The 12,874-nt window shown below is 30.6% G+C and overlaps 1 protein-coding gene across 1 annotated transcript in view; it reads left to right on the forward strand.

The window, feature by feature from the left end:
* LOC107493093 (uncharacterized) overlaps window positions 1-371 on the forward strand; it is a 1,415-nt gene extending 1,044 nt beyond the window's left edge. Inside the window, exon 3 of the mRNA XM_016114167.3 lies at window positions 161-371. Within this exon, the coding sequence (XP_015969653.1) occupies window positions 161-238 (78 nt within the window). The 3' untranslated portion in view covers window positions 239-371. The remainder of the gene's footprint in view (window positions 1-160) is intronic.
* Window positions 372-12,874: the final 12,503 nt, after the last annotated feature.

A 12,874-nucleotide genomic window follows, 5' to 3' on the forward strand; every position in this document is an offset into this window, starting at 1 on the left:
AAAAGTGGTTAAACATTAATTAGTGAACACAAAAATTATAATTTTTTATTTTTTTTACATGTTGAATTTAAGTATAAAATTATATCTATTTTAATATAAAAAAAATAGTCAAACAAAGAATTTTTTTTGCTAACAACAACTTAATCTCTTATGGGTGCAGGCATTTCTATGGTACAAGTCTGTTCAAGCTGCTAACAAAGAAGCAGAAGAACAAGACAAGAGGGATGGGTTTTTTTAGCAAAGAAAGATATGCCGATGTTAAATACTATGCCGATGTTAAATACCAAAGTAAATGCAAGCATAAAACTTAATGCCACCGCCTTTAAACATATAAATTGTTTACATATTATTTGAGTGGTTCTTTGAGTTTGCATGAATGTCTTTTTATTTTTTACAAAAGTATTAAGTGTTTAAGTCTTTTTTATAACTAAATTTAATTAAATTGTTTAAAAATAAAAATGCATATTATTTTTTTTCTTATTTAACAATGGTCGCGGCTTTTTCTTCTTATCTTTCTTCCTTTTTTTAATGTCGTTGTCGTTTTTCTCGTGGTGGTTCACCGTGATTAAGTTCTTTCTTTGGATGTTATTGTTGATGTTGTTGTTAAATTTTTTTCTCATCATTCTCTCTTATTATTATTATCATTGTTTTTATTTTCTTTTTTTTTTCTTTTATAAATGTTCAAAAAACTAGAACACAGAAATTTTGATGCATAATACATAATTTTGGATAAACAAATTTTAGTATATAGCACAAAATTTTTTAAGGACTACATGTCCAAAACAATGACACCCAATTAATAAATTATGCATAACACATAAATTTGTGTGAATAACACAAAAATCTTGTTGTATAGTATAAAATTTTTTATATTCAGAATACAAATTTTGAAGGACTACATACTTAAAACATTAACTCATCCAACTAACAAAATACATTAGTAGCAAAAGTTTGTACTATGTGTAAAGATTTGTGTGTATGTGCAAAAATATATATACTATACATAAAATATTTGTACTACATCGATAAATTTGTGTTATGTGTAAAATTTTGTGTTATGTTTTAATAATTTGTGTGTTATATCACTAGGTTTTTGTGCTTTTTAATAAAAATTTGTGTGTTGTAAAAAGTGCAAAAAGAGGGAATAGTGATGTATGCACACTTTTTTTTTTGCTGGTCTTTGCACAACTTAATTAAATTTGGTTATAAAAAATCTTGTACACTTAGTATCACTTTGTTTTTTTAATTTTTTTGGTTGGATAACAGGGCCTAAGCCCAGAAAAAAAATAATATAAGGGTTACACAGGGGCAGATTTCCCCTTTACATCAACTACTAACAGGAGAACTAACTCCATTGGAGGTATATCTAGAAAACAAAAATCTGAATTAGATGCTAGTCTTTTTTGGCTAGATGATCCGCACTTGTATTTTCCCTTTACACAGGGGTAGCATCACTGAATTTTTAATGCTTCTTAGTTCTTCCATCACGTTTGGGTTTTCATCTCATTTTGGGCTTCTTTTGGGTTTTCATTTGTCGGGCTTCCTTTTCCTTATGTACAAAATCATATGGGCCAAATAAAAAATATGTTTCCTGTTTAAATCATGGGTGACTACTCTATTAGGTCTAATGTTGTACCCAAACGAATGGATATTTATGTCTTTTTAAAATTTTGTTAGTGACTAAAGTGAATTATTTTCCAAGTAGGATGAGTAAAGATATGGTTCATTTTTTTAGATATAGAATAAAAATTGGTGTAATTTTTTAATATTAGAAGTTAGAGTGTTTTGCAAAATTATAAGAGCCGTAAAATTCGCAAAAGGCAGATTGTCAGATTAATTTTTTTTAATTTATAAATATAATATACAGATTGTCTATTGTATTGTTTTAATATTAAATTACAATATAGAAACTACATCTTATCTATGTAATACGTATTTTATTTATTATATTTGTACAGAACAAAAACCTCATTTTTTGTAACATTAAAGTAAACTCTATTCACTCTTTTATATTAAAATAAAAAATTCATGTGGGAGGAAAATAATAGGAAACAAAAAGTGGAAATACATTGATATTTTGAACGATGGGAAGGTATGCAAATTAATCCTATTATAGCTTAAGGTTTTGGTATCTGTAAATTTTTTTCTTGATGTAACACGTCAAAAATTTAATGAAGCAAACCAACAGTGGGGACTAAAACTAAAAATCAAATGTTTTATGGGGATAAAAAATTATTTAAACCTAATTTTATCAAGTAGATGCATGGGGCTTATTGCTAAAAAATTGGGGCTTACAATGCGTCGTTTTCTTCTATTTCTCACCTACCTAAGAGTTAAGAGACGAAAAAAGTTGGTCCGATAAGCTTTTTTAACTATATGTTAACTATATGTGTTTTTAAAATGTTATTTTTATACTAAAATTATCGCTAATGTATTTATGTATAAATACATATTTGATTTTATAAAAATATTATTTATACATTAAAATTAGTCATTAAAATCAGTTACCAATATATTTGTGTATAAAATATATGTATGGTTAATTTAGGATAAAATATATTTTTTGTCTTTAAAATTTGACAAAAATTTAAAAAATATTCCTAAATTTTATTTTATTTTAATTTTATTCTAAAAGTTTTCGATTTGCATCAAATACACTTCTGACGGCTAATTTTTCAAAAAAATTTAAGGTCAATTCAACAACAATTTCATAAAAACAACCCTCAACACAAACAAATCAAGTATAATTTTCATGCATTACTGTTAGATTGGTCTTAAATTTTTTGAAAATTTAGCTGTTGGGGGTATATTTGATACAAATCGAAAACTTCTGCGACAAAATTAAAACAAAATAAAATTTAGGAGTATTTTTGAAACTTTTTCTAAACTTTAAGGATAAAAAATATATTTTACCCTTTAATTTATTTTTAATGTGTATTTGTATTCCAAGATGTATTTTATACTAATTGCTGATTTTGGTGTACAAATAGCATAGTCGGTGATTTAATTTTTTTTCAATGTATATTTATATTTCAACATATATTTTATATTAGTAATTGACTTTAATAACTAATTTTAATGTACACATAGTATAATTTATGTTTTTTTTTTCGGTTTTGCAAGGAAATCAAGTTTTTTTAAAACCAAAATTAGTTAATAAAGTAGTTGATGAATAAAGGACTAAGAGAATAAATGAGAAATTTGAAAGGAAAAAGAATATTTGTTAATAGTTGACAAAAAGAAAAAAAAAATTGGTTCCCAATCTTTTCTTTATTTTGTTCATTCTGCTTTGTTAAGTTTATTGTTCTTGCTTGTTCAATCAAACAAAGGAAAATAGTCTCTTCTATATTTCTTTCTTCAAATATCCTTTTTCCCCTCCTCCTCCTTTCAACTTCCACTACCAAACGAAGTCTTAAAGTGTGTGTCATGAGAAGAAAGTTTGTGTTAATCTGAAACTCACTAACATTGCTTTAAAGTCTAAGTAAGTTGTAGGTGATTAAGCATAGTTATTAGAAAAGTTACGTTGGTAAAGTTTCAAAGCACATGAAAGTTTACTCTTCCCGTGATCCATGTTTGGAAGGGTTTCTTTGCAATTTGATGATGAGAATAAAAGGGTTAAAGTCTAAGTAAGATGGAGCCTCCTCCTTTTTTTTCACCCCCTAAAACAAGGAGTAGAGAATTTTCAAACAACCCCAAAAGAAAAAGAAGATAAGAATAATACACTATGATGAATTGAATTGATTGCATGAAAGCACCACGTGAAAAGTAAATTACTCATTAGAGAAAAACCCACAACCGTCATACAGTGGGTGGTTTTGACAATATTTGCATCCAGAAAGTGCGCAAAAATCAAAAGTTGTATGGCACAATAGTGTCTTTGGTTTCAGATCAATAATAAAGAGCCACGTGTAATTAACTTTATATAAAGTTAATAACTAAAAATTATTGAATAATAATTTAATTAAATATATTAAAAAGAAAGTTTAAAAGACCAACAGTTTTATTAAAATATAATCAGTATTTAATTAGTAAAAAAAAGAATAATTTTATATCATTAGATATAATTTTACACCATTAAAAATACTAATAATAACTAACTGATAACTACAAATTACAAAATTTGTTGCTCCTTAATACTTTTCTATATCAAATCATTTAAGGAATTTTAATTATCAACTTCACATCAATTTAACTGTAACTAAATTTTTACCTATATCGATACACACTACAAATACGAAAAAATACAAATAAATAGTATGTTCGGAATATTAATTTTTTAATTTTTCCCCATAAATTTTTAAAAAGCAAACGCATCCTTATGAATAGAGCAATGGAATTTTATACATATTATTGTGAAAACATTCGTGGTTTCTCGTTAAAGAAACCATCAAATTATATATGGTTGAAACAAAATGTTTGTTTCATGTCTAAACTCTATAGCATATGGTAAAAACAACATGCATGCTATATATGTTTGTATAGATTTTATTGTGTTGCAAAATGCAGAATAATTAATTAGGTCTAATATGTGGCAAGATGATAGAAGGGTGCACTTGGCTAAGAAGTAATAACACAACAAACACGTTAACGGAGATGTGTGAATGTGAGTGTGAGTGTGACAGTGCAAACTCGCCTAACTCTCTTTACCTAAAGTCATCAATACATGAAACTTGATGTGATGCTTTTTACTTTATTTGCTTTTCGAATTTTATTTCACTTGATCAACATCTTTTAGATTTTGCTTAATTAACAAAGGCTGGACCTATTTCACTAAATTTAACTCGTGGCAGTTGGGCTACCACTCAATAACTATAACTGATTCGAATCCAATTAGAGAATGAGCTGATTAATTAATTACTTTTACCGATGCAATAATAATAATAATATGAAAAATGCTAGGTGACAATGATTTTGTTGAACAATATGAACAACGGGTTCTAGAAATTAGCTCAATTAGATTACTAACATAGGTATATCCGTAAACACCCCTCTTCAGTAAATCCTAGTTTTAATTATCTTAATTACCACCATCATAATTATCCCATCCACTCCTCCCTTTTTTGACCCAATAATCAAAACATTTTCCCTTTCCTATTTTTCAAACTGCGTTCAGTAAACATTAGCCTTCCCTCACTGCCATTTGAAACGGCATTGACAATGGAGGACCTTCCCACATTAGCTGCTTCTTTTCTACAGCAACCCGGAGTCCATCCTGCCACTCGCCGAATGGAGCATCCCCTGGCGCCTCCATTGTGAAGACGAGCAGCAGTAGGCGAACATCCCTGGCCCCGTCGCATAAAACTTGCCCAGAAATCACTGGCGTTGTCCTTTAAACGCAATCTCCCTAGGTTGTAACCGTTGCATGTTCGCGTCGCTTGGAGTCATCCTCGGATACAACAAGAGAAATCGTGGGGTGTGTTTCCCTTCCCAAATTGAAGGTCAGTAACATGATAACCGTTTATTCAAGGTTTAGATGTTCATAGGAACTTTTATGTTCTGTTTGCATAAAAGGGTTTTGCTGATTGCAAAAATTTGTGGGCATGTTTGACTTCTCCAAGTGTTTGCAAACATAAGGAAGTTGAAATGAACAATGACCTGTACATGTTTTTGAGCATCCGATTTTTCGCGTCTTGTTTTTTAATGATTTATTGTATTTGGGTTTGTGTTGCCTCCGGGTATTAGTAAGTCGGCAATTCGTGTGAAGCACGTGCCATGAATATGTTGCTTTGTGAGTTGTTTAAGGAATCTAAGTCGGATGGTCATTTTTATTCATGAACGGATGGTTGAATTTGCAAGTTAATTGGTACTTTTGATTTAATTAATACTTGGGTCGCAAAAAATTATACTAGCTAAATGTTTAAAGTTGGGCGTTGTGACATGATATAAAGCATTTAGAAAGCAATTTTTATTGATACTAATATCTAAATCCTATAAAGCTGATTATATTATGACTTGTGTTGGTGACTTTCATAATCAGAAGTTCAATTTTGATTGCCACGCTTCTAGGAACCTTGTATTACTTGTTTTTTTATTATCTGCGCACCACTGTTGGTGTTCTGCCGGTGATATTCATTTTTTTTTTGAAATTACAATAAAAATAGTAAAATCACATGATTAATGGGTGGTTGGACTAAAGCAAACTGGATGAAATTTGATAGAGTTTGGGCTTAATATTTTAGAAGTCTTTTCTTTATATGTTTCTGGTTCATGTGATTGAGTTTTAAATTCAAAGAATTAGGGATATTCAATTTTGTAAGAAACAATTGATGAAAAAAAAAAGGAGGTGACTTTTAGTGGTGGCTTAACTAGATATAAGTTAAATTGGTTGTCAATGCTATACTTGCATAATATTTGATGTCTACATATTTATGAATTTTTTATTTTCGATCTTGGATGTTGTAAAGACTCATGCTAAAATTTTTAAAATAATTCATAGTTACATAGAATATGAATAGTCCTTCTAACACAGCAAATCGAAATAAATAGTGTGTTGCCTTGACTTTGCAAGTTAATTGGTCCTTTTGATTTTATTAATACTTGCAGCGGAAAAAATTATACTAGATGAATGTTTAAAGTTTAGACTTGTGACATGATATAAAGCATTTAGGAAGCAATTTCTATTGTTACTAATATCTGGAGTCAATCAAGTTGATTATATTATGACTTGTGTTGGTGACGTTCATAATCAAAAGTTCAATTTTGATTGCTACGCTTCCAAGGACCTTATTTTACTTGATTTTTGTTATCTGTGTACTCATTGCGCACGACTGTGGGTGTTCTACGGTTGATTTTCATATTTTTTTTGAAATCACAGTAAAGATAGTAATATCATATGGTTTATGGATGCTTGGATTAAAGCGAAGGTATGAAATTTGATAGAGTTTGGGTTTCATATCTTAGAATTCTTTTCTTTATATGTTTCTGGTTCATGTGATTAACTTTTAATTTCTATGAATTACGGATGTTTAATTTTGTAAGAAACGATGGATGCAAAAAAGATATGGCTTTTAGTGGTGGCTTAACTAGATATGAGTTAAATTGGTTGTAAATACTATAGTTGCATAATGTTTGAGGTCTACATATTTATGACTTTATTATTTTTTATCATGGATGTTGTAAAGACTCGTGTTAAAATTTTAAGAATAATACATAGTTATATAGAAATAGTATTTTTTATGCGTGTAAAATTTTCTTTTCTAAATAATGCGAGCGGACTATTGATGAACCTGTGAGGAAGAACTGGAATAAGAGAAAGCAATAGATGTATCTAGAGCCCATTTGGGAAGTAGCAGCTACTTTTTTTTTTTACTTTTAAATTAGGAAAAGTCAAAATAAAAAAAAAACTAAAAAACAGCAACAAAATATACAGTGACACACATTTTATATTCTTTTTTTATTTTCACCTACCATATCATGCACAATAAAACAACAAGTACTAACTATATAATAATTTCTTTTGCATTACCATCAAGATTATTATGAATTAGAATTTTAATATATATTCTCTTTTGTAAACAAATTGTATTTTTTTCAGTTATTTATTCAAACACTACAACTTTAAAATAAGTACTTTTATAACTAAAAATCAACACAAAATAACTTATTTATAAGTTGTTATTAATAAAAGTCCTTATACTTTAAGCTCTTTTTTCAAAAGAGCTTATTTAAGTTGTTAACCCAAATTGGACATTAGTTTTAAGACCACAAATACCTTTTTCATATTGTTTACGTATTTTCGTGGTAAAATTTTGTTACAACAGAAAGGATAAATTTCCATGGTGAATAACATTTTTAGTTCTCTAACTACTTTGATTCTGTTTCAAGATATTAGCGAAGCGTAAAAGTTATTAGTTAAGAATAACCATCTAGTACCAACAAAAATAACCATCCGCTATCATATGGAATCGAACATCCAGCCTCTACCATTTGTTACTATTTACACACTACACCAAGACTCTTCTAAATAACGATTCGGGTGACAATAGAGATAACCATCTGTTAGCCTATAGAATCAAACATCCAACCTTTATTACTTGTAACTGATCACATACTCTACACCAAGACTATTACAAATAATCATCTAGGTACCAGTAAAAATAACCATCCGCTACCCTATTGAATCGAACATCCATATTAAAATACTTGTAACTGATCACACACTACACCCAAATTATTCAAAATAACCATTTGGGTAACAAAAGAAATAACAATTCGCTTTCCTATTAAATTGAACATCCAATTTATAATACTTTTAACGAATTACACACACTACACTCAAACTATTCAAAATAACCATTTGGGTAACAATAGAAATAAACATCTGCTATCCTATTAAATCGAATATCCAGTTTAACATAATTGTAATTAATTATACACACCACATCAAGGCTATTACAAAATAACCATCTGGGTACCAAATAACCATCCACTACGCTATTGAATCGAAACCGACTTTCTTTGCATATGTTGCATAAAAATCCTAAGCCAGCTTCAAATGCTCAAACCACATCTCAACTCTTGGTATTTCGTCTTCGGCAAGGTAACTATGATCCGGTAACTGTGAATCAGTTCAAAATATACATCATTCAATGAACATGAGGATTAATGGTTGATTCAAATATGCAGTTCACGAAAAAACAGCAATATACTAGAGACCAAACCTCATCAATAAGATCCGTGTCATCACTTCCAGTAATGTCCGTACATTCTATGACCTACAATCAAACATACACAAACTAATTAGATACCGTACTATTAAACAAGTTTCAACTAAAAAGATTTTATTAATACTTTTTCCAAAAATATCATTAAAAATTTATTACTATACATAACTTACAAGAAATAATAACAATGAAAAATGTACTCATAAAAAATCTCACCTAATTAGTTAGGCTTATATTAAGTATTTATATAGAGTATCCATGGATCTGCTACATCTGAATCACACCTACACAATCTAAAACCAAGTCCATTTCTATGCTTTGAAAAGTCAAAAAGCTCATTATTTCTTCTTGGATGTAAATGATACATTCCCATTCTCTATTTTCGTTTCTTCAATTCCTTTCTTGTCAATCTCTCTTATTTCTTTTTCTCCTTATTTGTTTATTAATTAATTTATTTTTCTTATAGTAGTAATCAGTGTTGTATGTATTATGAACTTGCTAATTGAAATTTTGGGACCTTTGAGTACTATATTGTATCTTATGCACAACTGTACATATATTTTCTAGCAATATTATATAGCGTGAAAAAATAAAAAAGAATGCAAAAACAAAAAACATATTTAGTGAGCATCCAAAATGAACAGCATCTCCACTTAGAGCATATATTTCCATCTGTAAAGTGAGTTGTGACCAAATTTGTTTGTGCATGCATGGCATGGAAGCATAAGGATGAGAATTCAAAATAATCTAATAGCAACCATGTGGAATGTTTAAAACATAACTGAATTGGTAGTTTCATTCAATTCACTTAACTAAACATGATATGCATTTCTTAAATTACATTAATCAAATGACTAAATTTAAAATTTTAAACCAATTTGGTATTTAAACAAAACTCAATCTAAACATCATTAAAAATAGCATAACATTACACAATTTTGAATTATAATGCCTAAAGATAACAAAATTGAAGACAAATGCTGGCCAAATATAAGAATTAAATAAAAAATTTCACTCAGGCATTTCATCGAGCATATGGTGTGTACAATATGTAAACAGAGATTTTAAACTCAATTTAAGCAGCAATCAATCTAGAAAAATCAGCCATCAAACATTTTGGAATCCAAAAAGTATCAATCCATTAATCTAAGCCTAATCTAAACACTAAAAGCAGAATTAAAAATTAGTTAAAATAAATAAACGAAATAACACGAGCAGGAGAAAACATGGAACCTGCGTTGGTGAAAGGGGAATAATGGAAAGAGAGGGGTAGCAGAGGCAGTGTTGCAGCGGAACAAAGCTCAGCCGCTGTTGGGTTACACTGGAATTTCTCGCGCGGGGTTGGACTTTGCACAGAGACCAGGGGTAACGTACAGGGGATTGAGGAGAAATGGAGAAAGAGGCAAGAAAAAGAGAAGAGAGGGAAGAGAGAGCGGGTAGGCGATGGTCGTCGCCAGTGGTGATGGCGGTGGTGTCGGACGGAGAGTTGGGGCTGGGTTGAGAGTGCAAAAGAGAAAGAGTAGTGCTAGGGAGCCAATGGGATATCCATACAATCTGTACAATGGGCTAACATTTTTGGCCCAATATGAATTTTTAAAAGAAAAACCCAGATTTACCCTAGTGGATAGGTGATGTTCAGTTTTGAAATAACCACCCCCACAAAATCAGGAATCCTAATTTTCCCTCTATCCCCTTTTCTTCCGTTACCGTCACGTTAGAAAAGAAACCCTTCATATTCTATTATGAACACCCTACCGTCTCCCTCATTGGAGCTCTGATTAGTGCTGACCATCCTTCAACGCGACCATCCGTCGCGTGTCTCTAGCGCAGCATAATCCACAGGCTATCTCATCGTCATTGGTGCACAACACGCAGGCGGCTCAACCCATCCTCCGCCGTGCCTGACCAACCCGGGTCAGCCACCATCGGTGCAGTACGGAGCACAAACGCTAAGCCTTCCTCATCGTCATTTCACACTAGCAACGCCCAGCTTTTGGCGGCACCACCAACCCCAGCTTTCATCCTGCCATTTCACTCTTATTTCGGCGCATGCAATACAAACCGTAGGCTGTGCGCAAGTTTCAAGTAGTCGCAGGTTAGTGCGTAGTGTTTTAGTTTTTTTTTTCAGTCATTTGAGTTGCTTTTCCGTTGTTGGTGGTATGACATACATTCACCTGTGTGTTGGCGTTTGATTTTAAATAGTGATAAGATAAAATGTTCGATGTTCAACTCGCTAAAATATGCCCAACAAGCTGTAGGTGTAAATGTTTACTATTTAAAAAGTCTTAGCGCGGGAAGGTTTGCAAAAGTTTCGTTCCAACATGGTAGAATGTTTCGTTCCATGAGTGGTCCATTGCATGTTATTTTCTTGTAGAGTAGTTGACTGGTGTTGTCCTATTGTTGAAAGTGTGTCGATGGTTACCGTAACAAGCGTTAAGATGGTTATTTTGGTTTGCAGTTGGATGATGTTTATTTTTTAATGTTTGCTGCGACGTTCTTTTTTTAGTATTTTCGGTGTTGATCCGTGCTTAATCACAAGTGTTTATAATCGTCATTCATGCAGTCATATTTAATTCTTCCTGAGAACAGAGTTTCATGTTGAATTCAATTTTTCATGATTCCTGTTTGTGCCGTATCTAGTGCTAGATGCTGTTTTTGGAGATTTGTTGTAGAATTTCTAAACCTTAAATTATGACCTTGCTGCAATTTATTGGGTGGGATCGTGTATTTTAGCGTTGTGAAGTGAATTCTTTTGGTTTTGATGTCCCTTGGCAGGTTATTTTAACTTGTGAATCTATAGTTTTTCCTACTCCAAAGGCTGTCTATTGTTCAATAGAAAATTGTTTAAGTATTTTTATTGATGTAATAATTTCTTTCCTCTTTTTTTTTTAAATTAACATAATAGTATTTTTAATAATAATTTAGCATGCCATTTTGGTTGTAATATGATCTAATAATTTCAATATTTTGAATCTGTTTATTTTCTCTTAAACAGTGATGTCACTCAATTTACTCCTACTTAAGTATCTATTCACTAATGGAAAGGTGTTTATTTCACTGATGTCAATCTCAGATCTCAGTCGGTCAATCATTTAGTAGTTCAATTTCTGCTGTGTTTAGTAAAGCTACATCATGTTCAACTTGCCATCATATTAGTTGTATGGTTGTCTACCTATGAAAGTGGATGATATGTTGATTCTTTGTAATGGTCTACAGGAATATTGTGCAAGTGTCTGTTATTTATAATTGTTTCTTCAGTTGTTCGATTTAATGTTCCTCAACAGGTTATTTTGGAATGTGTCTTGACACAACTTTTTCATTCCTGGGGCTGTGATTGCTTTAAATAAATATTGTTTTAATATTTGTATTGGTTTAATAATTTTTTTTTGCCTAGTTATTTTCGTTCCTTTAAATTTATTTAAAAAAAACCTTAACTCAGGCCAAGTTGTTGAGATCTATTTTAAGATTTGCAATTCTGTTCTCCCTTGTTTATTTCATTATTTACCAAGCCAAGCTCTCCAGGTTGCTCCTCATTCAGAAACAGTTTACCTATGTAAATGTTTTATTTTTTTTTTAAAACTCAATTTAGTATACTTTCTTAGTCAGTTAGTCACTTAAAAAATAATTTTTCATTGTCTTTTGTGTAACACCAGCATATCCAGGTTTTTATAATTTTAGATTTTTGGGTGTTTATCTTTAATGGTGGCATCTTTGAATATTTTATGTACTTTTATTAAGGCTTGATTCTTTCAATACAAGTGCTAACTCAATAATTTTATCTCAAAGCTTGGTTTTAATTTAATAATTTCATAAAGGGTTTGTTTTGCATGTCACTTGATTGTTCTCATCCACGTTATTGGTGCTGATTTGGTTGAAATAATTGTTTACATCGTTCCTCTTATTCTATCATTTTTACATTCCTATATTATTTCCTCCAAAATGAAATTATTAAAAAACTTTTACCACGTGACTTGGCTATATATGTTTATCTAGCTTGGGTGTTCAGTTTTTAAAAAATGAAAAGATCACAATGCTGAATGATTATTGTGCACGAAATTCCTGTTTAAAATAGTGTTGTGGAGTTGGTGGTTGTAATATTTTGTTTCTTGAGGAACGGTATTTAGTTGCTTGGTTTCGAGTATGTAGATCATTTATGTTGCCTGTATTTGTTTGAAATAAGTAGATCGTAAACTCTTCATGCTATTGAAGGG

This window comes from Arachis duranensis, chromosome 6 (assembly GCF_000817695.3).
Source record: "Arachis duranensis cultivar V14167 chromosome 6, aradu.V14167.gnm2.J7QH, whole genome shotgun sequence".
NCBI classification, from domain to species: Eukaryota; Viridiplantae; Streptophyta; class Magnoliopsida; order Fabales; family Fabaceae; genus Arachis; species Arachis duranensis.